The sequence below is a fragment of the Canis lupus genome, chromosome 18 (genome assembly GCF_048164855.1).
Source record: "Canis lupus baileyi chromosome 18, mCanLup2.hap1, whole genome shotgun sequence".
In the NCBI taxonomy this organism is placed as follows: Eukaryota; Metazoa; Chordata; class Mammalia; order Carnivora; family Canidae; genus Canis; species Canis lupus.
This window is the reverse complement of record NC_132855.1, coordinates 22455734-22483648: the sequence shown is the minus strand read 5'-3', so window position 1 is coordinate 22483648 and position 27915 is coordinate 22455734. Positions and strand designations below refer to the sequence as shown.

Sequence of the window (27915 nt, the reverse complement as noted above, 5' to 3'; positions counted from 1 at the left end):
TGGAACAGGGGCACCTCAGTGGCTCAATGGTGGAGTGTCTGTTTTTGGCTCAGGTCATGGTCCTAGGGGTCCTGGCATCAAGTCATGAATCAGGCTCCCCATGGGGAGCCTGCTTTTCCCTCTGCCTCTCATGAATAAATTAAATCTTAAAAAAAAAAAAAGAATTGGAACAGAGTACATAAATTTTCAATAAATGTAGTGAAGGTCCACTAGTACAGAAAACTGCAAAGGATCCACAAAGATGTCATGAATCTCACACAAGTAGCTCTGCCCGTGTGAGGAAGAGCAGTGACCTGGAAAATGCCAAGACCCTAACGGCCTCTGTTGTGGACAGTGGGGAAGGACAAGCAGGCTCTACTTACGAGGGCTGCAGAGGTTGAGAGGTCTGGAGAACATAGTCTTTAGCAAGAAAAGTCTGAGTTCTGTGAGGAGCCCAACAGATAACCAATTTATATGGAGTTTTAGAAGACAGTAATAAAAGGCAAGTCAGTTTATGTGATACTACTCCATAATGCCTGTGTGACCTTTGACAGCAACAACCCCTCTGAGCCTGTTTACTTTTGATATAAAAAGAGGCAGTAATTGTTCCATACACCTTATAAGGCAGTGGAGATAAACTGAGAAGTGAATAAACTCTATAAAGCAATCTCAGTTATAGGGCTAGAATTTGGCCAAAATGTCATGTGAAAAAAATGTATTTGGATTGGCAGATTATAGCAACATGTGTAAGGATTCTATGACGCCTATGTGTTTTATTCCACATTGAGTATGAAGCTAACTTAAACCAAGGGAGAATAAAATAAGAAGTCAAGGGTGCCAAAAATCCTAGGGATCATCAGCTAATTGAGAAAAGAAAAAAAAGAACACTAGATATGACAATTCAGTTGCTTCTTTCAGTTACTTCTTTCAAAGAATTTGATGTGGTTATAAAATGAAAAATATTCCAGTGCTCACCAGTTGAGTGCTTTCTGAGATATCAATGCTCTTACAGCCGTCTTATAGCCATTTATGGCTAAAATTTAGCCATGTTTCAAGGGCTTAATTGCCAAATGTGATTAGTGGCTACTGTATTGGACAGCACAAGTATAATCCATCATCACAGATTTTTCTAGGCAAAATCTAGAGTGTAGGTGGCACTTGGAAGAAACACTCCTTAAAAAAAACATCTGACTCATTTGTGACAGCACCAACCCACCTATAATGGAGCAGTAGGAATGAAGATGTGTTAGACAGAGCTTTTTTTCTTTTGGGCAGCCCGGGTGGCTTAGTGGTTTAGCGCTGCCTTCAGCCCAGGGTGTGATCCTGCAGTCCCGGGATCAAGTCCTACATCGGGCTTCCTGCATGGGGCCTGCTTTTCCCTCTGCCTGTGTCTCTGCCTCTTTCTGTGTCTCTCATGAATAAATAAATAAGTAAAATCTTTTAAAAAAAAAAGAGTGTTTTTTTTGTCTTCTTTTTTCCTGAGAGCGTATACACCTCAAAGCTGGGAATTTCACTTTTGAATTAACTGTAGGAGCACTTAATGTTATAAGTAACGCATCGGGGACACTTAGTGAGTACAACTGGACTGGAACACAGCAGGTACTTAGTAATTATCTCTGCCAACACAGGCTTTAGTTAACGTAGGAGGCAGAGAAGTAAATCAATTTCCTGGTCTCCATATCTTCCCATGATCATCTACAATTCTTAGAAGGTAAATCGCTATACTGTCTCTGAATACCACTATCTTCTGCAGTTACCAAGTTCTCTGTTACAAAGGCTTTTCCCTGAATTACAACAGGTTTCCTGATTTCTTTGCTTACTTACAGTTCTCCAATGATTGAAAATAAGATTCACCAATTACAAACTGCTTTGTCAAGCCTTCACAAGCCACCTATTACCCTCATTACCTTTGGAAGCACTGACAAGGCCTCTTCCTGTCTCCTTCTTGTCCCAGGGTTGGCTCTCATCACCACAGGATTTCTTTCACTGAGAACCTCACCATCTCCATTAAAATTTCCAGGGCCTACTCTAAATCTTATGGCATGGACCATGTATGAAATAACTTGGTATATAAATCATACAGTTATATACCACAAAACAAGGACTAGAAGCACGTTATTCTATCTATATTTGGCATAAACACTCCACTCCTCATTCTGGCCAATAGAAATTCTAAAGATCAATGACTGAAGTGTTGTTCTAATTCGCACTGTCCTAGAGGACTAAGTAAACAATCAAGTACTATGGCTAGTAACACTGCTCCACCAGTGCTTAGGATCCTTGTACTCAAAATTTTGGCAGTCATTAAATCAAGCACATTAGAAAAATCATGATCTGTGACTTTGTTTTTAATTATCTTAAACCTTATCACATAATGTACAAATTTGTGCTGATGACGGATCTCCTCTATTTTAACCTTTCTAAGGAGTTGGCAAAAGCACCATTACCAATCATACATACATGGTTAATTCCACATTTGTGTCACTGAATAGCTGTTTAGAAGACAATCCTGAATAATAACGTAGTCTTAGTCAAGAATTCACAAGCCAAGTCTGCTGCTGTATCTCCTCACACTAAATTTTAAAAGCGTCTGACCTTACAGGTGTATAAAACCCAAGTGTTAAAATTTTAATATTACGCACAAACCACACTAAAATGCCTTTCAATTAGCAAAAGGCAACATTTTAGATGCAAAGAATTTTAATTAAATTGGCATAGTTAAGACCAAAAAGATAAAGTGGACACTGCCAGCTTATCTTCAGCCATTGCCTTTAACAGGCTAGGGAACACAACTTGAAACACAGCTGAGTCTTGCTGTTCTGAGAGTGAAGGGATTTCCTCAGTATTTAAATATATTAATATAACCCGTTATATAAATCTAAATATAAAACCAATCTATAAATTTAGAGGTGGCATTTACCATCTCTGTGAAAAGCTACACATCTCTAATCAATTCCAATCATATTTTTTAGAAGGGAAAACAGTGAGAGCACTTGCTGAACCAGAATTACTATCAAAGTTCAAAAAACTGATCATATTCATTTAACCACAAGCCAATCTTATTTAAATCAGGACTGTCCAAGAGAAACCTTCTATCAGCCACTCATGATCTGAATTCTGGTCAATGAGATCAATTTAAATATGGTACACATAAAAAAAAAGTCATGAGACATTTTTGTTTTGTAATAAATAAGGCGATAGCCAACTATTACTCCTTAGTAGCTTTTTTGAGATAAGCTATTAAGTCTGCTCTTTCCCCTGTCTTCTTAATGCCAGCGAAGATCATTTTTGTTCCAGGGATGTACTTCTTGGGATTCTCCAAATACTCCATCAGGGTCTCCTCTCCCCAGGTGATGCCTAAACAAGGAGGGACGTATTGTTAAGTATCTTACACTCCTGATAAAGGGCTTACCATTGGTTATATTCATGAAATTGTGCTTCTGTTATTTAATAACTGATCCCCCACCTCCCAGACCCTTACCTTTGTTCTTGTTGGCATCCGTGTAAGAAAATCCAGGGGCCTGACCGGTCTTCCGCCCAAATAAACCGTGGAGGTTTGGCCCAGTCTTGTGCTTGCCTCCCTTTTCCACAGTATGGCACTGCGCACACTTCTGAACAAAAATCTTCTTGCCCTTCTCAACATCACCCATTTTTCAATCTAAAAATGAAAGACTCCATTACTTTTTTCCTCCGAGTAAAAATCCAGTGAAAACCAACCAGTGGTCGCTCCAGGGACTGAATTACTAACCCATTGCAAATCTAGAGTATTAATCACCAGGGCGAATCTGGTTTTACTTAGTGTGCTGGCGACTGGCTCTCTAGGTACCAAAACCACTAGCTGGAACGACTTCCCTAAATACACATCTATGTGTATTCGAGTGATAGAACTAAAGCCCAAGTAAGCAAAGTGGGAACCTAGTTCAAAAACGGTTTCAAAAGTTTGAGGTCAAGGTCACAGAAAGTCACAAATCTGAGTCAAGTCGAAAACCATGATTACATTAAACCAAAACTACCAAACTACCAAAACTTTCAGCTTTTAAGAAAGCCTATTTAATCAGACTGCAATGTGAAGCCACCTCTGATCAGTCAAAATACATTTACAAAACCCAAGTCCTGTGGTTGCTAACAGCCTGCTCGGGCCGGTATAAACGGCCCTGCGGTGCGGGTGGGAGGTCTCCCATCCGTCCGTCCTCCAGCTCTGGGCTCTCTGGAGACGCCCACGAGGTCACCCAATCAGGCTTTCAAGGAGACGGAGGGCACCTGCCTTCCCGAGATGCCTAGGCAGGTTAAGGGGGGAAAAGCGACAAGTGACTCGGAAGAAAAAGGGCTCGTTTTTGCAGGAGCGGTAGTTCCGGCCGCCTCTGCAGGAGGCCGTGGGGCGCTGCGCAGCCCCCCACATTCCCGCCCTCATCCCGGGAAGTCTGTCACTTCCACAGCCCCTGGGCCCCGGCTACGAGACCCCCGGGCCTCGGTCTGGGTTGGATCAGCATCCAGGCGGCTTCCGGGCTTTAAGGGCCCTGATCGAGCCCACTCCCCGTCCCAGCCGGCGTGCCGCCCCGTCTCCAGCCGTAGCCCACCGGCTTCTGGCCAGCCCCAGGCGGGGGGGGGGGGGGGTCACCCCTGGCCTTCCCGCCCCAGGTGCGCCCCACTCGCCGAACCCGGGCGCCGGCCTCGGCCAGGGCGCGCACCCCTCGACACAGCCGCGCGTCCCCGTGCTGCGGCTTCCCGCCCGGCGCTCACCGCCTTTCTGTCGCGCGCGCGAAACGAAGAAGCCCGCTCGCAAGCCGGACGTCCCGCTCTCTAAGTCCAAGGACACGCCGCTCCGCACCTAAGTACCGGTGTCGGTGCAACCGAACTCGACCCGTCCCTTCGCCGCCCGCCCTGCGGCTGCGCGGCCTGCTACGCAGTGACGTCACCGCGCCTCATTGGCTTCAGTCTCCAGGGCCTGCGTTAACGACCGGCGCGGAGGCCGGCCAGCAGGGTAGGGTGTGCCGCGCGGGTGCCCTTCTGCTCTCCCGCCGGCAGTTACGACAGGCCCCTGGATGTACGACAACGAGGCGGTGCCGGGAAGGGCTGACGTCGCCGTCCTGCCTTTCTGCGCATGCGTATCCCCAAGGGGAGGGTGGAGCGGAGTCGCGAGGTGGATGGAGGGCGTTGTTGTGCTAAGGTAACTGCTCTTGGGCTTGTTGACGTAATGCGCTTTGGGCGGGGGGGGGGGGGGGCGTTTTGCCTGCCGGGAGGGGAACGCCCCAACTCTGACGCACGTAGAGGCCTCCTGGCTGCTGTCCGTGCAGCTGGCGGCCTTTCCGCAGTCTCTGTCCTGCTTTCGCGGCTGCCGCCAGCCGCACCCCAAAGCATCGCCTGGAACCCGGAGTTGTGAGAGTTGGACCTGAGCTCCCGACGTACCGCTTCGCCTTCACTCTGCTACTTCGACATCCCCCCCTTGACGGACACCCCGGGTCTGCCGCAGGGAAGCTGCCGTAGCTGCGGCGGAAGCTGGATTGTAGCTCGGGCCCCACAGCTGCCGGCTTTTCCGCCGACACCCGTCTCCCTTGCGTTTCTGTGCGGAACAAGGAGGATGTGCAGGCGCTAGCGAGGAGCCTTGTCAAGGGGCTAGAGCATTGTTGGAAACCTAGAGAGGATTTGCATCTCCTCTAACCTAGGCCGAATGACCTGTTCAAGTAAGATGTAATGCGGTTGGGGTCATATGACAAAGGCAGGTTTGATAACCACAGCTTCCGGGGATCATCCTTTTCCTCCAGAACTAGCTCTCCTTCCAGACATGCTCGGTTCTGTCCCTGGCAAATATTTTTTCTGGACTCCCTTGCCCCCGCTAATTCAGCCCCCGAGTTGTGAATGGGTTTTCCCCCTCCTTTCTCATGTTCTAGCACTGCCGTTATTCATTCACAAGTGTTTATTGAATGCATATTATTTACCTGGAGTAGATCGTGGAGGACTCTTTCTCTGGTGGAGCTTACATTCTAGCCATCTTCTTCCTACTCCCAAGTTAAGCAGTAAACTTAACTAGATTACCTTAAACCCCTTCCAGACCACGGGTACCATGATTTCTGCTCCAGACCATCCATCTCTCTATACGACCGGATTATTTTTTTATTGTTTTCTACGTCCTGATTTCGAGTTTCCTCTAATTGCACACACTAGGGCCACAAAAGCATCCTGTGAAACAGAAATCACACCTATTATGTTTTATAATATCTATGTATTCAAGTTTGGAAGAGACACACAGTATTTGCAGTTTACTCACAATACCTGAGGGAATTAGTTGAGAACAATGATAATTCTGCAGTTCGGTTTTCTATTCTATTCTATTTATTTATTTTATCTTTTTTTTTTCCCCCGGTTTTATGTTCTATGTTGCATCTGTTCCGTCTACCTCCATCTTATCCCGTAGGCTTGATAGTGGCTGGTAAGGGGTGTAACTATGACAAAGCAATGCCTTAGGTTTTTCCTTCTACCAACATTATAGATGCCGTATTTTTAAAGTCCCTTCTTTTTTTTTAATTTTTTTTTTTTTTTTAATTTATGATAGTCACAGAGAGAGAGAGGGGCAGAGACATAGGCAGAGGGAGAAGCAGGCTCCATGCACCGGGAGCCCGACGTGGGACTCCATCCCGGGTCTCCAGGATCGCGCCCTGGGCCAAAGGCAGGCGCCAAACGGCTGCGCCACCCAGGGATCCCTTTAAAGACCCTTCTGATGAAAAAGACCTAATGATAAGATACCCTCTTCACCCAGACCAAAACACTTAATGAGGGTCATTAAGAAAGTAAGAGAAATCTGGTTGGAGGCAGGGGTGAGGTGGGGAACAAGAACTGAAAATGAACATGGTAAGCTTAGGAAGGTAACCACAGCCCTTGGATCCCTAGGGGGAAGGGAAGGTAACCACAGCCCTTGGATCCCTTTGTTGGGTGAGACTACTGCGTAATGCTGAAACCCTTGAATCCAAAGCGTAAAACACAGTCTCTTCACCGGCAGAGGGAATAACCAGGTTAGTCTTGTCTGGCTTGGCCTTGGGTACTGAGTAGAAGGAAGAAGTATCCTTTGAGAATTCATAACTGCAGGTGGGCTCTCATGCAGTGTTAGGGTTTGATTATACTTTACCTGCCCGTCTGGGAAACCTCTATCTGGAAAATTAACATAGTAGCTGTGGATGGGCAGTGTGTTCTGGTGTCTGGCAGAAGTAAACATAAATATGCAGAGGAATATTTTAACCCAGGCCTTCAGGATTCCCACACTTAAGAAATGCCAAGCATGAGATCATTACGAAAAACACAAAGAGCAAAATTATACCCGCAAAGGGCCATAGGAGTTGGAATTATTAGATATCAATGGAGAAGTAAAAATCTTAGCAGGAAAGAGATGTCTCCTCGCTTTACTATATTGCGAAAGTAAACTTGTTCATTATTGGGTAAGCACAATAAAGTGGTTGTATATAGGTAGTCTACAAGAAACTACCAAATCAGAATAAAGTCTCACACAATTTATACAGCTAAATTAATTATAATGCTTTTCTATCATACTGGTTTTAGTTAGCACGTAATAAACATGAGGCTTTATGATCAATAGTAGCCGATTTCCCTTTTGGCCACACAATTATTGCTTGTTATATGGATTAATGGTAACCAGTTTTCTGTAGGAGGACTTGCCATTACAGTTTGTGGCCAGATCCTTCTCAGTTGAGTTTTTTTCACTTTCTTTTACCCTGAATTCCCTCAGGAATTGGGGTAGCCATTTGTTTAATTAGTTGTCCTCATCCAAAAGAATAATAAAACTTGTTTTCCTGAGAAATAAGTAGTTGTACCTACTTCAGGCTCCTGAGGTGAAGCTCTTGTCTTCCTAGGTTCCTAGGTGTTTACATACCAAAAGGGATAAAGCCCAGACCTCTGAGAAACATACATTCTTAAAGGCTAGAGTGAGGACTTTGGATTTTCACAGAAAACGTTCTTAAAAGGGGAAACAATGTCATTTTCCTTTATAAACAGAGAAAATTTTTATTTACCTTTCTAATGTATAATACGAAGACATTTAAAACATTTAGACACTGGAGGGTATTATGCTGAGTGAAGTAAGTCAGAGAAGGACAAACATTATATGTTCTCATTCATTTGGGGAATATAAATAATAGTGAAAGGGAATATAAAGGAAGGGAGAAGAAATGTGTGGGAAATATCAGAAAGGGAGACAGAACGTAAAGACTGCTAACTCTGGGAAACGGACTAGGGGTGGTAGAAGGGGAGGAGGGCGGGGGGTGGGAGTGAATGGGTGACGGGCACTGGGGGTTATTCTGTATGTTGGTAAATTGAACACCAATAAAAAATAAATTTAAAAAATTTAGACAAAGTAGAAAGCAAAAGCATTTGCAACAAACAAGAGACTATCAAAAAACAGATTTTTAAAAAGAGCCAAAGCTAATTTGTAGAAATAAAAATTATGATCACTGAAATACACTGCATATAGTATGATAAGCAGACGTATTACCTTACAGCTTCTGTGGAAGCAGCTTTGCTGGGTTTTGGTTCTGGCTCAGAGTCTCTTGTGAGTTTGCAGTCAAACTGTTGAAGAGATCCAGTTATCTGAGGGCTCAAGTAGACTAGAGAATCCAAGTCTGAGCTTACTCACATGGTTGTCAGGCCTCAGTTCCTTATTGGCTCCTAGCTGGAGGCCTGTGAATGGGACTGCTTACCACATGGAACTTGCTTCCCCAAGACAGAGAAGCTAAGACAGATGCCAGTCTTTTATAATCTTAGAAGTGATATACCATTACTTCTGTTACTAGTCACTGATCCTGGTACAATGTAGAAGGAACCTTCACAAGGGTGGAAATACAGCTGCAGGGATCATTGGACACACTATTTGTCTTTAGATATATAGATATCTGTATGTAGAAATGTATGTATTTCTATTTATAATATCAGGTCAGGACTTGCAGAGGTTGAGAACCTGGTACCTGGCAAACAACCCTTGCTTTCGGTCAGCATTTCAAAGAGCTGCAGGCTGGAAGTGAGGATAAACTGGAGGAAATACTGATCTTACAAGATCTGTGGCCTGATTTCTTTAGGGAAAATCTTAAATTTTGAACTTGGAATAGGAATTCTGTTGCCTTTAAGCACCTGGTAGAATCAAATGAAAATTCTCTCTGGAAGTAGGTAATATCAGCTTAAGTCTCAGATTATTACTACAAATAAAGTTTTTAAGGTGTTCAGCAAAGGGAGAAAGATCATTAGATCCACAATATGAGTGAGAACTAGCATAAGCAACAGTCAAGTAGTAGGGATTCCAGATTTTAAAATCATCAGATAAACTATGAAATATTTATTATGTTCTGTACATAAAAGCCAGGCTTGAACATTTTAGAAGGCGACTGGAAAGTATATATGTGTAAAATAACAGGGGGGTCTGGGTGGCTCAGTCAGTTGAGCATCTGTCTTTGGCTCAGGTCATGATCTCAGGGTCCTGGGATAGAGCCCCGCATAGGGCTCCCTGCTCGGGGGAATCTGCTTGTCCTTCCCCCTACCCCTGCTGTCTTTTTCTCACTCTCAAATACATAAAATCTTCAAAAAAAAAAAAATAACAGATTTGAACAAGAATCAAATAGACATTCTAAAACTGAAAAATAATCAAAAGAGGATACTGAGATAATGTATAATGTACTTTTAAGTGGAGCCCCAGAAGGAGAGAAGAGAGAATAGGGTAGAAACAATATTTGAGTGAAAGATACCAGTTCATAGATTTAAGAAAATCAGTCATTCCTAATACAATAAAAAAACTAACAATAAAGACAATGATAATGTAAAAGCAAAATGAGGAAAAATACTGATATTCAAAGAACTCTTGAACCGACCACTGAGTTCTCTACATCAACAGTGGAAGCCAGAGGACAGTATATGGATGTGCTGGAAGAAAATAACTGTCAAATTAAATTCTTTATCTGGCAAAATATTTCTTAAGAAAGGAAGACATTTCAAAAACTGAGTTTGTCACCAGCATATCCACAAGGAAGAAAATTCTAAAGGGTGTTCTTATACAAAAGAATTATTACAGATTAAGAGATCAAAGATAAAGGAAAAATCAAGAGCAACAACATAGATAAATATGTCATTGAATCTAAATGGACATTGTTCAAATAATGATAATGTTTTTTGTAGCTGATATATATACAAAGTGACACAAGATGGCAGCCACCACGGGCTCAGGAGTAAAAGTCCCTTGCAATTTTTGACTTGGAAGAACTAGAAGGAGGCCAGAAAGGAATAGGAGATGGCAGTTAGCTGGGTCTAGAAGATGAGGAAGACATGACACTTATAAGATGGACAAGGATGATAATTAGGCCTCTAGGAACAATTTATGAAAATCTCATATACAGCCTTAAAATAGAATGTGGAGCTAAATACCCAGAAGATTCCCTTTTGTAAGATTTGTAACAAAAATTAATATGAATGGAGTTAATAGTTCTAATGGAGTGGTGGACCCAAGAACCATGCCAGTGCTAGCAAAATGGCAGGATTCATATAGCATTAAAGTTGTCCTGCAAGAGCTGTGGAGCCTGATGATGGCTAAAGAAAACATGAAACTCCCTCAGCCACCGGAAGGACAGTGTTATAGCAATTAATCAAAAAGAGAAACTACAGGACCTCTCCCCTCCAGCCTTTGATTTAAGCAGCCCTTATTTTCCATAGTAGTAAATTTTCTAGCTATGTCTTATAGACCTAGAAGTACTGGAAAGGAAGCTCCCCTTCAAAAGCAATTTAAGATACTGTAAATGATACTAATTTTTTGTCCATTTGAAACACATAAGTTGTGCTATAACAAATCCTGTCAAGTGTAATCACTGTCTACATAGTTGAACTTGTGGGATCAAGAAAGTATAAATAGATTGCCATCGTAACCAGTGGGGCACACCTAACTCAACTATGAAAAGACAAATCACACAGTCACCTTGCTGCTGATTACATGGCCTGGGGTCTCTGCCTTCTCCCCTTCTCGTCCCTCACCCCTCCCTCAATTCCTTTCTCCCTTCTTCCCTTCATCCCCCCTCCCTGCAACAGCCCTCTAGCTTGGGGTGGCTTGCTAGAGTAGGTGTGAAGGTTTTGGGTCACAGCCTGTGGGGCTATAGCTGTGTGTGTGTGGAGTACTCCATCTGCACTCCTGGTTTCTTTCTTTTTAGTCTTAAATGATGCCCTCCCACTTCCAAGCCATTGTCCTTTCTTCACTTCCCACTACCACCCTTGGCCAAAGCATAGATTGTGACCTCCTCTGCTCCCCTCTGAAGTTGGCCTTTGGTGAGGAATTCAGGGTTTTCTCCATAGCTTTCCCCCTACCTTAATGGTGCTGCTCTTTCCTTCCTTCTCCTCAAGTCCCTTTTTGTATACCATCATCACTTAGCACTTTCCATGACACTTCCTTGCTTTGGCTAAAAGCCATCAGGTAAGGTTGGAAAGAGTTTCTGACTTCCCTTATTTAGTTTTGGAATCAATTTACTCATTATCCAGCAGCCTGGGAATGAATATTAGATCCTTAGCTCTGCCACTCTTTGCTGTCATCATCAGCTGATGGCAGTTTTTCAGCTCAGGTTTTGCTAAAATGAAAAGAACAGCCACCAGGGGCACTCAGACCTGCCAGCTCTCAAAGTTCTTGGTGGTAAAACACGAAGAAAGGCCACAGAAGACATTTGTAAGCACACGTAATTCCTCTGAATGAATTGTTTTCTTTTCCTGTAATTGCTTTTGCTTTTAAAACTTGAGGTTTTAAACAGAGTTCTCATTTGGTCGTCTTGGAATCCACGTGGGTCTCGTTTGGAATCTGACAACTGGAACGAAAAGAACGTTGAATTTGGTGCATATTTTGTTTTTGATGCTGCTGCTTTATGATCATGGTCCTCAGCAGAGATTAAGAAAGAACTCAGTGTGCACACCAGATCCCTGAAATTGGTGGGCTTAACTTCCTGGCAAATTGCTGCATTTTTCCACTTTTCTGTTCAGGACCACTAAATACTGAGATGTGGATGCATACTGAAATAAAAGTGTTAATTGTGTTCTGAAGTTTTTTGGTTTTTATTCAGGCTTTGTTTTATTCAGGTAAAACCACCTTTTGAAGCAGTGACTATCAAATCTGAAAAGCAATCAGTGTTTTCATTAATCTTTTTCTGGGGGAAACCTTAATTCTAAGGATTTAACATCCTGTAAGTAAAGTTTAACCTAACAGTATTCTATAAGCAGCCTTTTTATTGCCAGACTATTTTAATATAATAAAAAGTGTGCATTAATATTAATATATATGGCAACAACTGTAGCACATAAATCACAATAGTAGAGTTAAAATATTCTATCTATATATTGTGCTATTCAGGAAGAGAGTATATTGTAGCTTCTAGGGAAACTAAGAGAATAATAGAAAAGTTCTGTATGTTTTTCAAAGTAATGGAAAAAATGGAATGTGATTAGTTTTTTAAAAAGGCAAGAAAAGGAAAAACAGGAAGGATAACACACTGTAAGATGGTAGGTTTAAACCCAGAGAGATCAGTTACTACATAAAATGAACTAAATTCTGTTGTTATAACACAGAGATTTTCAAATAGGATTTTTCAAAAACTGAAATATTTGCTCTTTACATAAAGAAGATACATCTAAAACACAAGAATACAAAAGGTTTGAAAGTAAGAGAATAGACTAATACAAGAGATAAGTGATAAGAAGGATCAAGAGAAAAGGTACTAAAAATCTATATAAAAAATAAGCATTACTTTATTAAATATGTGGGAGTGTGTGGGCAGCACAGTCAGTTGAGCCGCTCACTCTTGGTTTTGGCTCAGGTTGTGATCTCAGTATCATGAGATTAAGCCCCACGTGGAGCTCCTTGCCATGCATCAGGCTCAGTGCTCAGCAGGAATTTGCTTAAGACTTTCTCCCTCTCCTTCTACACTTTCCCCCATGCTCATGCACTTTTATGATGTGCAGCGTGTGCCCTCTCCCTCTCTTCAATAAATAAATCTTTAAAAGAGAAAGAAAATATAGGTCAAATGAAAAGTTCCTTGAAAAATATTATTTATCAAAACTTAGGCAAGGATATCTGGATAGCTCAGTTGGTTAAGCATTTGATTCTTGATCTTGGCTTAGGTCTTGGTCTTAGGGTTATGGGTTGGAACCCCACATTGGGCTCCATGTTGGGTGTGGAGTCTACTTAAAAAAATAAGAATAATTAAAAAAAAAACCCTTAGGGATAAGGAGCAAACGAATAGTATAACTGTTAAAGAAATGGAATTCATAACTTAAAATCTCACAAAGAAAACTCTAGACGCTCAGGGCTTCAGTGGTAAATTATACCAAATATTTAAATAAGAGATAATCCCAGTAATTTTAAATTTTCCAGAGGACATAAAAAGAGTATATTCTTACTAGATATGGAATAGTAGTTTTAGTTAGCATTATCACATTTTAAATTTAAAATAATGTATCTTTATTCTCCCAAATTCATGTATCTTGTGAATAGTCCAAATAGGTGATTTAAGTGGGATAAGAAAAATCACTCCTGGATTTTTCAAGTCTTTGATGGTGGGATTGATACCTTTCTGCTCTCTTTACCTCCTTCCCCTAGATGTGTTATTAACTTTATTTTGCAGGGGTGGGGAACACATGGGGGAAGGTCCTCAGATACTTCCACTGGGCTTTTTCTTATTTAGTGGGTTAGGGAGCCACAGCAATGTTATGCCAGTTGCTAAGTGTATCTGTTCCAAGGATACACTCAAGAACTGAGGAAATAGCTATAGCATGTCTGTGTTCCTTTGGCTCCACCAGGAGGCAAACTGGGGTAAAGCTGGCCGAACCTCTCTCCTCTGACCAGTAGATCATGGTGGTCTTCTGGGTCCCAAGGGATTAGTGGATCCCTTTGTGAAAAGCTAGGTGGAAGATTTAGAATGAATCCTTGTTATTTGCAGGTTCTTACCTTGTTAATTAATCAGTTTCACCCTCATTAATTGTACTTAAGAATCGTGACTTAAGTCTGAGTTTTGGCAAGAGATTTTGTCTCTTTTGGTGACTGGTTGGATTATTTTTGGTTATTGTAACTTTTTAACTTTTTTTTGGTTATGCAGATCGTACAGACCTTATCTGTCCTGCTTATCTGTTTTGGTCCTAAGTATCCCAAGAACAGTTAGCCACTGCCAAATATCCCTCTGTATCAAACTGCTCTGATTACCCTACCTATTATAATAGCCATTCCCACTTTGCCTCTGACCATTAGGGGTGAGTTTGGCCTTTGCCAGTCAGGTATTCTCTTATTCCTTTTATAACCGGGGCGGGGGGGGGGGGGTGGCGCGGAGGGAGGGCTGCCCAGGGACACCTGGTGGCTCAGTTGATTGTCTAACTTTTGCTTTCGGCTCAGGTCCTGATCTCATGGGTTGTGGGGTTGAACCCCACGTCAGCAAAAGTCTGCTTGCATATTCTTTCCCTCTGCCTCTTCCCCAGGTCATGCATGTGGGTGCGTTCTCTCTCTCTCAAGTAAATAAATACATCTTAAAAAAAGAAATTAGGGAGCCCATTTCAATGCAGTCTCTCCCTTTAGAGAACAGTTGTTTCACTGTTTCAAAGGAGTTTGTGTTCCTTTCACAAATTTCTTTTTTAATCTTTTTGTTGAGTTATAATTCACATACCATAAGTTTACCCATTTAAAGTGTACAATTTAATTTTAGTTAGGTTTTTAGTATAGTCACAGATATGTACAATCTTCACAATCTTTTTTATTTTTAAAGATTTTATTCATGATAGACACACACACACAGAGGCAGAGACATAGACAGAGGGAGAAGCAGGCTACCCACTGGAGCCTGATGTGGGACTCGAACCCAGGACTCCAGGACCACAACCTGAGCCAAAGGCAGATGCTTAACCACTGAGCCACCCTGGTGCCCTAATCTTCACAATCATTAGCTTTAGAACATTTTCATCATGTCAAGAAAAAAACCTTTATCTTTAATTATCATCCTTCTATCTCCCCCTGTCCCAACCCCAGCCCTGAACAGCCACTAATCTACTTTCCATAGATTAACCTTAGATTTTTGTATGAATGGAATCACATAGTATGTGGCCTTTTGTGCCTTAATATAATGTTTTCAAGGCTCATCCATATTATAACATGTTTTAGAACTTCGTTTTTTTAAATGACAAAATAATATTTCATCGTATTGATGTACTGCATTTTGTTTATTCATTCATCCATTGAAGGACATCTGTGTTTCCAGTTTGGAACTATTATGAATAAGGCTACTATAAATATTCATATGCTGATTTTGGTGGGAATAGAAGTCTTCATTTCTGTGAGATAAATGTCTGGGAGTGCAGTTTGTGGATTATATGGAAGTTGCATATTTAGTTTTTACGATATTGCCAAACCGTTTTTTAGAGCTCACTAGTAATGTATGAATGATCTAGTTTCTCCACATCTTCACCAGCATTTGGTGTTTTCATTATTTAGTCGTTTTAACAGGTGTGTAGTGATATCTCATTGTGGTTTTAATTTGTACTTTCCTAATGGCTAATGGTGTTGAACATCCTCCTTGTGTTTATTTGCCGTCAGTATATCTTCCTTTGTGGTGAAATGTTTGTCTTTTATCCATTTTCTGATGGGATTTTTTTTTAAACTATTGAATTTTAGATTTGTTGACATATTCTAGATGTTTGTCCTTTGTTAGATATGTGGTTTTTAAAATGTTTTCTTGCAGTCCGTAGCGTAGCTTTTCATCCTCTTAACAAGATCTCTCACACAGCAAAATTTTTAAGTTTTAATGAAGTCCATATCATCAGTTTTTTCTTTTATGCATCACACTTTTGGTGTCAAGTGTAAGAACTCATGTCTGAATGAAACACACTTAAACATTTTCTCTGTAAGGTATATCAAAGACTTCTTGCACTTAGGGACATTAAATAGCGCTTCAGCACTGTGCTTGGGGACCATCTGAAATAGCAAAATCACCAACAAAAGATACAGAAATGTGAACAACGTGGCATGAAGTAGATCGTGAAAAGGACACTTTTAAATATGAGAGCTAAAATAAGAGGGCAGTGTGTGGCCTTCCTTGTTCAACCCAGCTGTGAATTTTCTTCTCTCCTGGAGAGTTGATGTATGTCGGTTTTCTGGTAGCCTAGAGTGGAAGAAAGCTGTGCCACTTAGCTCTGAGGAGTTGGCATTTATAAGATCACTGCTGCTTATTTTCTTCTTGCCTGTCTACATCCATTTTTCACCTTTTTTTGCCTTAGTACATTAGTATCTAAGAACTACATCACCTGAGCCCCCTTGCTCTCTGGCTTCTGGTTGGGTATGTCCTGGGTTCGAGTCCCACATCAGGCTCCAGTGGGTAGCCTGCTTCTCCCTCTGTCTATGTCTCTGCCTCTGTGTGTGTGTGTGTGTCTATCATGAATAAAATCTTTAAAAAAGAAATTAGGGAGCCCATTTCAATGCAGTCTCTCCCTTTAGAGAACAGTTGTTTCAGGGTTTCAAAGGAGTTTGTGTTCCTTTCACAAATTTCTTTTTTAATCTTTTTGTTGAGTTATAATTCACATACCATAAGTTTACCCATTTAAAGTGTACAATTTAGTTTTAGTTAGGTTTTTAGTATAGTCACAGATATGTACAATCTTCACAATCTTTTTTATTTTTAAAGATTGGGTATGTGAATGGGAAGCACTGTAACACTGGACCCTTACCTCTCTTAAGGGGTTGGGAGTGGTAAGACTTCCTGCTGCTGCTGCTGGTTCCTGGCTGCCCCACTATTGGAGGTTCCTTTAACCCTGCCCATATATCTTTGTAAATTGTCCCTTTACTGAACTCCCCTCAGTGGAATCCTTTGAGGGGCTGTTTCCTGCTGGGACCTGATTGATCCAAGTACTTATTCCTCCTGGTTTCAGAACAGCACCCAGGTCTCAGCTATGCCTGGTATTCTCCATGCCAGATATCCTATTTTATCTTTCGTCAGAAAATTATCCTCTGGACTTCTGCCAGGGTGAGGGAAGGCAGTTGTCTAGCGCTGTGGAGTGAGGCAGGGCAGGGCAGGGAGAGGGTGTAGGGAGCCAGTTGTGTCTTAGCTCTCAAATAGTCTTCCTTATTCAGCAACCTCCCACCCCCTACCTTTACTACCGGACCCAAAAGCTCTAGGTATTGAGATCCTGAACCTTTTGAGAAATCTACTATGTAAATCAGGCTGTTTTCCCCACTGCCAGTTTAGGGTTCTTAGTGTCTTCAGTCGGTTAGGATCTATCTTTCATTTATCTCTTTTCCAAAATGTTCCTGAGGTCTTGGCTCTGTTTCCACTATGACCTGGCTGGTTTATGCTTTTGTGTGTAGGATAAAACAAACAAAAAATACAATAAGAAAAACAAAATAAGTCACCAAGTTTTAATGTGCTTTTTAGAGTAAATGAAATTAGATGGATAGATTTGGTATATCTTAATCTGGAAGACTCCATAAATATTTTTCAAAATTAAGCTTATGATGAGCATACTTGGAGTATAGGTATTTGCTGTCACCTAGTAAGGCCTTAACAGAGAATTAGATCTGACATCCTGGTAGGAGTATTGAAGAGGGTGACTAAGATCAATGTGTGGAGAGAAGGCTGTGTTACTTCTGCATAGAGGTGGGTGGAGTGAATGCCCATAGTCCTAATGCAATTCTGTGTCCCTGCAACCCAGGGGAAAATGTGCAATTAAAACCCCCAATTCCTATACTGCAGACTTGCATTTTCCAGAATTCTTTAGAATTGTAGTCTGATGATAACCTCTATGATAAAAGGATCAAATTTGTTTGAGAAATGAGTATAGCCTCCCTACCCCACCCCCCACATTCCCAAATATGTTTCATATAAAAGGCTAAGGAGAATCCTGTGATTAAATAATGTGATTGGCTTTGCTGCTCCCTGTTTTCTCCAATGTTATTTTACCATGTAAGTTTTTGTATTCCATAATACCTAACATAATATAAAATAATGCTCTAAAATAGAGATTGGAAAGAATTCCATAATTTTAGTCCAGAATAGTTTTATAGAAGGTATAGTTAAATGAATATGGTCATGAAACATAAAAATTAAAAGAAATCTCAAAAAAAAAAAAAAAAAAAAAAAAAAGGGCAGTCCCGGCCCTTCGGCCTACGGCGGGATCCTGAGGACCTGGGATCCGGTCCTGGTCGGCCTCCCTATACGGAGCCTTCTTCTCCCTCTGTCTGTGTCTCTGCCCCTCTGTGTCTCTCATGAATAAATAAGTAAAATCTTTAAAAAAAATTAAAAAGAAATCTCAACAAAACACTCCTTATAAATTCCTTATGAACTTTCCATGATAAATTATGTCTAAAATGTGCCTTTTGGCACATTAAATGAGTTGACTTGCATTTGAAGGTTAGCTAAACTCTTGGTAGCCACCTTCCAAAAATGATATTTGGCTTTAGAATAATTGATATCAGGCATCTGCTTTGATTTGCAGGTTTATGTCCCCCCCAAATTCATATGTTAAAATCCTAACCCCTGAAGTTTTTTAGGAGGTAGGATCTTTGGGAGGTGATTAGTTCATGAAGGTGGATTCCTTATGAATGAGATTAGTGCACTTATAAAAGAGGCCCCAGAGAGATCCGTTGCCCCTTCCACCATGTGAGGTTATAGTTGCCAGTGAGGAAGCGGACATGAAATCTGTCAGTGCTATGACTTTGGACTTCCTAAACTTGAAATGTTATTAGTAAACCAGCTAGTTTATGGTATTTTGTTTTAGCAGCCCAAAGAAGACTAACATCCTTTCTTGCCACAATTAGAACTCAGCAGTTATTAATTAAAGCCATTGCTAGATCTTCACAATAAAATCTTTTTTTTTTCCTGCATAAAATAAATGGTTATGTTTCTCTATTAAGGGTTAAAGGAAAAGAAACATCCAACTTTGATGCATGCATGCAAAGCATTTTGGGTTTCATTTTTTCTACTAGCTTTTGCCCACATGTTTACATAAAAAAAAAAAATAGGTCCTATATATTTAATTTCTTAAGTTAATGTTTATAAAGCTGTTTCTCAGTTAACTGGGCATGTGAATTTTGTCTTTAGTATTTGATGTTATTTTGTACAAACATTTACAGAAGGAGACAGTGTTCACATACTTATTTTATTAAAGTACTGTATTTTGTATAGACATCCACCAATTATTTGGCATATGAATTTCTAATACTCGTTTTTATAAAACAATGATGTAAACTTTGTCAAACATTGTTTTTTAAGATTTTGGAGAACTTCCTTGGAGTATAATATGGAAATGAGATTAAAGACTATAAATTTTTCTGGTTCTAATATTTTATTGAAATTCTTAAACTTATCAAGAACAACATCCTCAGACAAGATCCTAATTTAAATTCCTGAAAACATAAATTTCATTAACAAGATTATTATGGCTCTTCTAGAAAAGAGAATCCAACAACATGGAAGAAATTCTGTTATATTTTTACTTTTCTTACAAGAGGCTGGGTTTTGAAGGAAAGGATGAATATCAATTATAGAAATAATAGGAATTATGGCCATAGAATTGGTGTTTCATCCCTGAATGCACTTTATCCCTGAGGTCTTTATGGTCTTCAAGAATTGATTTATGGAAACGTTTTTGTGCACCAGTTTTTGAAAAAGAGTTCTTAAGCCCCAGCAGGTCAGTCTGAGGCTTGGCCACTCCAGCTCTAGGAATCCAACCCAGAATAGGTCTTGTTTCCTCGTTTTCTGTGTTCAAGGACGACTGTTCTTCTGGCTTACTTAAAAAATGTTCTAAATCAAAAGCTCCCAAATCTCGTTTACTTTCTAAAATACTAGGCTTACTAAGGCTAACAGAGTTTTGACACATAGTATACTGGTCACCTATGACACATTTAAATTGCTCATATGGAATGTAATGGTTCGGGTTGCAGTAAGGTGTATGTTGGGGTTTTAATGCCAGCTGTCTCCAGTACAAATCTTCTATCTTTTTAGTATCTGTGATTTTTGGAAACATTTTTATGTCACAAGTGTTATTCAGATCTTTTGTTGGATAACAAGGTGGGAATGCATAGGTAGATAGCAAGCTTTGTTCTTGCTTAATCTTGTCTTCAATTTCCTGCTTTTTATGGGTGACACCTGCCAGTGTGTTATCACAAAGTGCCATCATTTCTGTAGAACTGGGTACAAAGGTATGAAAAGTACACAAAACTCTAGGGGTACAATCTGGACAGGAGGGCTGTCTTTGCTGGACAATAGCCTCTAGAGGACGTCGGTTCTGAATCAGTCGAGCAGTTCGTCCTTCCAAGGGCCTGGAAGGTTTTAAGACAGGATGGAATTTTTCTTGCTGTAGTGGTGGGATAAAAAGGAGAAAATCAGTTAATAAATCTGGCATTGCAAGTTTATTGCTACAAATGGCAGGTTAAATTCATACCCATTTTCACTGAGGAAACACAGGATGGGTGTAGGAGTGCATATTGCAGTGTTTGTTTATAGACCTTGACATTTGTGCTCTAATAAACACGTTTTTCGCTTTGACTTTTGCTAATATGGAAAGGGGATAGATATTTTTACTGTCTATAGAAATATTCCTCTATATAGGAACTCTTTGCTTTAAAACTTTCAGAGATAAAAAAAATCTCTGAAGCAAAACTGTCATCCCCAATGGTTGATGTTAATGGTTATGTGCAGTTGCTTAAATGTCAGTGAAAGTCTTTTTTATTCGGCCAACCAAGGGGTTCTTAAACCTTGGTTGAATCAGAATCAGCTTCGGAGAAAATGACATTCTTAAGCTTGATCCTTCGAGATTGTGATTCAGAGGTTTTGCAATGGGACTCATGAATCTGCTTTTTTAACAAGCATCTCAGATGGTGCTGAGGCCACAGATGTGCTATGCTTAGAGACTGGTCTGTGGGGAGCTTGTCATATCTGTGTTTTTTGAGATGTTTGACAAATATTGTGAATCCTGCCTCGTAACTGCAAAAGTAATAAGTGTATTTAAAAGGTTATTAATAGATATATGTCTGGAGAGGGGGTCAGGAGGAAGAGGGAGGAGTTGAGCATATGGAAACTTTCTGGGATGGCGGTAATATTCAATATATCCGTAGGTGGTTGGCTTACAAAAGTGTGTGCATTTGTCAAAACTCATTGAATGTATACTTATATTTGTGTCATTTCATTGGGTATGTATTTTGCCTTAACAGAAAAACTGCAACAAATTGAACTGTTCAATGCTATCTATGCACGCTGCATTTTTAAGGCTGAAGTATCCCGTTGTCAGCAATTTACTCTGAAATGCGTGAAACATAATAAAGTATTGATGGATGGTTGGAGGGATGGAAAGATGGATAGATTATGTGATAAAAGAAGTATACCAAAAGGCTAATGGTAGAATCTAGGTGGTTAGTCTATGGATGTTAATTGCAAAATTATTTCAACCTTCCATATGTTTGAAAATTTTTATGACAATATGTTGAAGAAAAACTAAAAAAGAATGGGTGGATGGTAAGGATGGAATTGATAGCAGAGATAATACAAATGAGAATGGTGAGAAAATCATAACTGTAGTTTGGGTTTAGGAAATAAAATGGACTTAGGAGTGTCTTCTTGGATCCTAATTTGCTCAGGGTTGGAGGAATTAACATCTGTTATGAATACGTTTTAACCTTTAGCTAACAGGTTTGAGTAGATACTATAAAGAAAAAAAGAAACCTAAGCTCTCTGAAATACTATGTTAAGTTTGTCACAAACAAAAAAGTCTAGGGTGTATCATATCCTACTTTACAGTATCCTTTTATGCAAGAAGCAGTTTTTAGTATCTTTATTTCATTCTACTATAAGAAAATATTTCATCGTATTACCACTAAAACATGCCTTCCCAGAGTCTGTTATTTGTGTTTTAGAGACCAGCAAGATTCACTAAAACTTACTTTTAAACCATTTTAGGCATGTTTTATCTTGTTATTAATAAAAATTTGTTGATTTATTTGCAGAATAATTTTGTTTATAATATACTTGACAGGTATACTTTGTATTACTGTACATGTACTTTTTTTGTAAAAATGGTAAAGCTGCTTCCTGAGGGGCTGGACCCTACAGGATCAAATCTGTGGAAATCTGGACAGCTACTGAACATGCTCGACAATATAAGTATATGTATAGTGTTTTCTAGTCTTAGAGAATATTTGCTGCAAGTGAAACATAAAGGAAAAACCCTTCAGTAAGTGATAAAGTACAGTCTGTGGAACTACTTAAGGTACTATGATATATATATATTTTTATCACCTTGGGAAATACTGAAGCCAATGTAAAATAAATGTGTTCAGTCTAAAAAGAGTTCATACTAAAATATCCTACAGTCACTTTTTATGGGTCTTTCTACAGTTTATATTTTTGAAAATACTAGTTTTGTTTTTAAAGACTTTGAAGTTTTATAGGATAAAATCTAGGCCCTAAATAAAACAATATGTATACTGTTACATTATTTTATTTCATGTTTTAAGTAAGCCAACAGAAGGGCTTGATCATTTCTTTCAGTGAAAGAATGACATAACCAATTAAGAAATCTGTATTGATATTTGTAGAGAATTTATTGGCTTTCTACTGTAATTCAGTCAACTCTCAATTATGGTAGATATCAGGAAGAAGACTTTATCTCTTCAAAAGCAGTGAAAATGTACAAGATATACAAATCTATAAAGATTTCATAGAGTTTATTAAGAATCTCATTAAACTAAAGCATTTCTAAAATGACTCCTTTGTAAATTTTAGAAGAGTAGCCTAGTAGAAAATCTGTTCAAAAAACCCCACAAAACACCAGTGCTGTGAATAGGAAAAGAACCCCTGCCTGTTCTTTGAAATAGTGGACAAGCATATTCAAACTGATTAAAATCAATTCAGAATTAACTTCTAAGATAAGTTAAATTTTCCCTTTGCTAACCTGGTCACCAGTTCTCATGAAGCAAAGAAAAAGTGGGCAAAGCAAGAAGGAGCCTAACACCTGGATACCTTCCCCCTAAATAACTGACAGTTAACTGCAATTACTTACAGGCTCTGGGTCAAATCCTATCTGTCCAGTTAACTCTGCTACCTCCTTTTCATGGTAATCATCCAGTTCAAGGGGGTTCATGGGCCCCAGACCTTAATGGAAACACCACATCTTATTACTTTGTTAGAGCAAATGATGGTTGACACTTAAATGATCTTTTATAGAAAAACTCTTACCCATTTCCCTTTGTAATATAATTAGAATGAATAAACTGAAAACAAATTTTACCTCCCAGTTTCTTACTAGGAGAAGCTTAAGACCCACCCTTATTTGTATTAGTACTTAGATTAAAGAAACAGGGAAAAACACTAGAAGATGCAAGCTTGTAACAGCATTTGCCAGGTATTCCAGTTTAGTTCTTTTTATTCATATTAAAGTAAACTCATACCTGTAAAATCATGAGTGTATGAAGGGATCCAGTGGGACCTCTCAAGATTTCTTTGTATGTTGGCTTCTTTTAGAGAGCTAATAGGGTCCCACAAATTTAAAGAAGTGTTAGGAGCGAAGGTTTTAGGAGGTTTTGGGTAGAATACAGGCTTATTTTTCTCAACACATTCAGGAAACTAGAACATAAACATAAGAGTTTGTTGTTAATGTCATCTAGTAGAGTAAGGGCTGATTCACTATGTCAGCAGGAAGAAGGGTAAAGGAAATTCCAAGGTGAAGTCAGATACTATTTTTTTCTTCATTAATTACTAGTATTCTGCAACTTAACCATATTTAAACACAATATTTTATCAAAGAAATGGTGAGGTCTTTTCTAAAGTTTTTTTGCTTTAGCAGGCACTTTGTCTATAGTGTACGTTGGAGAAATGTCCCTCGGAATACTCTACCTCCAACAACATTTTATTAAAGATAAAGAGGGCTCTAAGGTACTCTAAGGAGGAAGAGTTTGATTCCATCTGAACAGGGAAGTAGGGCTCAGAACAGAGAAGAAGGGAGGAGACAAGAGGCCATATTATATCATACTACAGAAATAGGCCTTTAGGACATGCAGAGATGGGGAGGCCGAAGGAACAGTAAGAGCAGGGATATGGATGGCAGTGGAAAGTATGGAATTAACTTTCTTGAACACTATGCACTTGTCCTGATGGTCAGGCCCACCCTTAACATTTGCAGGTCCTGGGGCTAGAGTATAGCGGGAGAATCCACCTTCTATTAGTCTAACTAGTTTAATTTATGAATCAAGGAAATAAGCTGTTAAAGAAATAAAATGTGTTTCATTCTCCTACTTCGATGAAATACCTTCATGAAAACTTGGAAGACCAGGTTCAAATTTAGACTTCTTAGACTATCCTAATTGTGTATTGGGATATGGTAGTTCACAAAGAGCTAGTTGCTGGCCCTTGGCCTCAACATTCCTTACTGCTTTCTTCCTACCCCCAATTCCATCTCAAATGATGAAGTGTCTTGGATATGAGGGTACCCTGGCCCTCAGTTTCAAGATCTATTGTACCTATTACCTCTGCTTCCAGCAAACAGCCATCACTTGGCCATCCCTTTGGTCTAAAGGTATATACTAGCTTGGAAGCAGTGTCAACCTCTAGGAGGATGGACCTAGAAAGATACCCTACAAGGGCCTGAGTACTGGGTTCAGAGCCATTTTGTAAAGATTTTCTGCAGTTCGACATCAGGCTGGAATTGGGAGACTGGGGAGCATGGGTTCTAGATGGACTTAACCTCTTGTTCCCATAAACATCCTGCGCCATGGGGAGGGGCACAGCCAGAGGAAGCTAGAGCTGAGCCCTAAGGCATGGGGCCTTCAAATGATTCTGGATTTCAGGGTGATGCTGAATATAGCAACCCTATGAAGTTTGAATGATCCCCATTTTCCATATATAGAATAGTCATGGTAAAAGACACTAGACAGAAGACTGTTTCATGTATTAAGTAACCACCTCTATAAACCTTTAACAAATACGTGGCTTGCTTATTCTTTGTTCTTATCTCTTTTTTTTTTTAAGATTTTATTTATTTATTCATGATAGTCACACACACACACAGAGAGGCAGAGACACAGGCAGAGGGAGAAGCAGGCTCCATGCAGGGAGCCCGATGTGGGACTTGATCCCGGGTCTCCAGGATCGCGCCCTGGGCCAAAGGCAGGCACCAAACCGCTGCGCCACCCAGGGATCCCTGTTCTCCTTATCTTGATCATGATTTGCAAAGATAGTTTAGAAATAAGGATTTTTTTTTTTTTCCCCAAATACTGTTTCAAGGGGCTGGATTAATCCTGTGTCTTGATCTAGCTTAAATAACAGCAGTGACCTACTGAAATGCAGAGGAAGGAAATGGGAGATTTGAGATTTTACTGTAACCTCTGGTGTCTTGAGAAGAGTTTAAAGAGTCAGGAATATTTGAGAGTGGAGAGCTGGCTAATTTTCAGTATGTTAAGGTAATGCTATTCTAAGAGGACAATGAGAGAGTGGCTGCTGGTGATCATCCACTCAATAGGAATTCATTGGTTAAATGTACTATTCACAGGGTGACATTTGTGTCTGATATGCAATAGAAGTACAAAAGCAGGAAGGAATTCCGGTTCCTGAGATGTTACTATTTAGGCAGACACTCCAATCTACAGTGATATTGGTTGTTTTAAATTTGAAATACATTTTCAGAGTAGTACCATATAAATTATAGTTATACTCCTAGGTAGCCCATAAAATCTATATAACTCATAAGTTGCTTAGTAAACATTTACTGAATAACTATTACATGCAAAGTATGTGCAAATTTCTAAGGGCCCCGTGGTAACTACCAAAACTCTGTAAGTTGCCACAAAATAACAGAGATTAATATTGTTGTAACACATTAAAAAAAAAAAACAAGAAATTAAATATAGTTTTTGTTGTTGTTTTTAGTCTTGAATGATGGGGCTTAATCAGGTTTAATAGGAAAACAAGAACAGGTTTATTTTGGAGACCCCTTTGCCCTTCTGGAGAGCTTAGTTCTAGGAACACTGGTTCCTTAGTGGGTCGTGTTTCACTTAATTCTTTTGTATCAGCATCATTTTTACATTAAGAAGTTGCGATTAAGAATTTTTTTCATTTACATATGAAACATAGCACAAAGGAGAGAGGGTGTAAATAAGAAATGAAAGACTGGCAGAGATATTTTCCTTTGGTATCTAGTTAGGTCTTGGGAAGAAAGAGTTCAAGGGAGAAGAGGATGCACAATGGGAGGAAAGGCTGCCTGAGTTGGAGGAGGGAAAGTGGAGGGGTGGGTGAGACCATAAATGGGGAAACATGCAGGGTAGAGCAGAAACCCACCAGTTTATTTCTCATTCTGGATACGTTAGTTGTTGCTGGAGATGAGCAAGTAGGGGGTGGGGTCCAGGGTGCTGGTGGTGAAGGAGAGGTGAACTGTGGGCAGCCAATTATTTGATAAGATGTTACATTTCTAAAGAAGGTACCTGTGTCCTTGCCAAATTCATTGTGGTTAGTTGAGGGTGAATGTGGATTATGGGTTATGGATGCTTTTGTGCAGAGACAGAACTGTTTTAGGAATGAGGAATGTATCTCTAGGAGGGGGATGGGGACTGTACATTAGAAATATGGCAGATGGTTCAAGAAAGAAACCACACTCCTCTGTAAGGGTGATATGAGTGGATGCTCTTTCCAAGGAAACCCAAAGTTCTTTCCAAATATTTACAGTTAAGGAAAATTGGATAGTAGGTTCAGTTAGGCTCTGAAAATGGTTTGTTAAAATACTCTAGTCAAAGGTAGAGGTTTATGGCATTTGACCTCTGTGGTTATTATAGCTCATCTTACTCAAAAGATGATTACAAGGGGCACCTGAGTGGCTCAGTTGGTTAAGCATCTCTTTTTTTTTTTAATTATCAAAAAATTTTTAAGCATCTGAATCTTGATTTTGGCTCAGGTCATGAGATTGAGCCCCTGTGTTGGGCTCTGAGTTGAGCCTGCTTAAGGTTGTCTCTGTTTCTCTGCACACCCCCGACTCCCTCACACTTTTTCAAAAAATAAGATGATCCTAAGGTAGATTTTATCCTAAAGAGTATTTTCATATTGCAAAAACTAAGAGTTGAGTTCTTGAGAAATAGAATAAAAATCTTAAATAGTTCCAAAAATATATCTCCTGGCTATTAGACAGAAAACCTTTTTAAAAATCTTTGGCCATTTGGGGAGGTAATGACAAAAACAGCCAAAGTATTTTAATCAATTTGTTTGCCAATTATAAAAGGAAAAGGAGTGTTCTCATTGGCTTGGTAATGGCTAGAAATGGCCAGTGAGAAGAGGTCCCTGAGGGGACCTGTGTATATTTGTAGTTAATATACTATAAATTATAAGAATAGAGTTGGGGGATACATAGTGAAATGCAGCCCTCCACCTTCTTTCAGTGTGGGAACCTTTTTTGTTATAGTTGTGGAAATGTTACATAACTGCCAAAGTATGTGAAATCAACTAAGAAAACAAAAACATGTGAATTATGGTCAAAATCTCAAGGTTTTTTTAACCAGATAGAAAATAAAACAATCCATCTTTGGGGTTTTTATAAATGTATAGTGTGAAAACATTTTTAAACTTTGTTTTAAAAACACAGTTTAAAAGATACTTACATCATAATATACACCCTGACCTGGCCAAGTCAAGGCTTTCTTTTTTGAATCCATTGGAAAATCAAGCAGTTCGTATCTGTAAGGATTACCTGAAATTTTCAGGAAAAGCACTGTTATCTGTAATATGCAAGAATAGTTTTCTATGAATAGAGTTCTGGGGTGCAAGAAATAGAAATAAGATGCTAGCCCTGTACTGCACCTCTCTGATTAATGAAAGGGATTCTTAGGTAAGTCATCACTTTTAAATTTAAATTTTCCTGGATCCTCTTTCTGGTCTCTGAAGGCTTGGCAAATACATTTCTATACTACTTGATTTGGGCTTT

General features: G+C 39.7%; 2 protein-coding genes, 1 long non-coding RNA gene and 1 pseudogene across 11 annotated transcripts in view; 2 read left to right on the top strand and 2 right to left on the bottom strand.

The window, feature by feature from the left end:
- Window positions 1-2309: 2309 nt before the first annotated feature.
- Window positions 2310-5049, bottom strand: CYCS (cytochrome c, somatic). Its single transcript, XM_072783726.1, has 3 exons — window positions 4720-5049; window positions 3461-3637; window positions 2310-3336 (listed from the first exon to the last, which is right to left on the bottom strand). Exons 2-3 carry the CDS (start codon window positions 3627-3629, stop codon window positions 3188-3190), a joined length of 318 nt encoding a protein of 105 aa, XP_072639827.1. The 5' UTR covers window positions 3630-3637; window positions 4720-5049; the 3' UTR covers window positions 2310-3187.
- Window positions 4955-27915, top strand: part of LOC140608849 (uncharacterized) — a 54911-nt gene continuing 31950 nt past the window's right edge. Inside the window, exons 1-2 of one of the 4 annotated variants that reach the window (XR_012010847.1) lie at window positions 4955-5146; window positions 12073-12176. This is a non-coding gene — a long non-coding RNA (uncharacterized lncRNA). Of the gene's footprint in view, window positions 5147-5199; window positions 5661-12072; window positions 12177-27915 lie in introns of those variants that run through there. The other 3 variants (XR_012010848.1, XR_012010845.1, XR_012010846.1) reach the window with 3 other exon arrangements.
- On the top strand, window positions 8246-12036 carry LOC140608847 (ubiquitin-conjugating enzyme E2 variant 1 pseudogene; annotated as a pseudogene).
- Window positions 19431-27915, bottom strand: part of SPMIP4 (sperm microtubule inner protein 4) — a 35017-nt gene continuing 26532 nt past the window's right edge. For all 6 annotated transcript variants that reach the window (XM_072783720.1, XM_072783722.1, XM_072783723.1 and 3 more), the window contains 4 exons: window positions 27593-27681; window positions 23405-23579; window positions 23017-23108; window positions 19431-20316 (listed from right to left, as the gene is read on the bottom strand). In XM_072783720.1, coding sequence (XP_072639821.1) covers window positions 19498-20316; window positions 23017-23108; window positions 23405-23579; window positions 27593-27681 — 1175 coding nt within the window. In that variant the 3' untranslated portion in view covers window positions 19431-19497. The remainder of the gene's footprint in view (window positions 20317-23016; window positions 23109-23404; window positions 23580-27592; window positions 27682-27915) is intronic.

Coding starts and splice junctions, on each gene's coding strand:
- CYCS (XM_072783726.1), bottom strand. CDS start 3,629: ATGGGTGATGTTGAGAAGGGCAAGAAGATTTTTGTTCAGAAGTGTGCG. Junction 3,337..3,460: donor GGATGCCAACAAGAACAAAG/GTAAGGGTCTGG, acceptor CTCCTTGTTTAG/GCATCACCTGGGGAGAGGAG.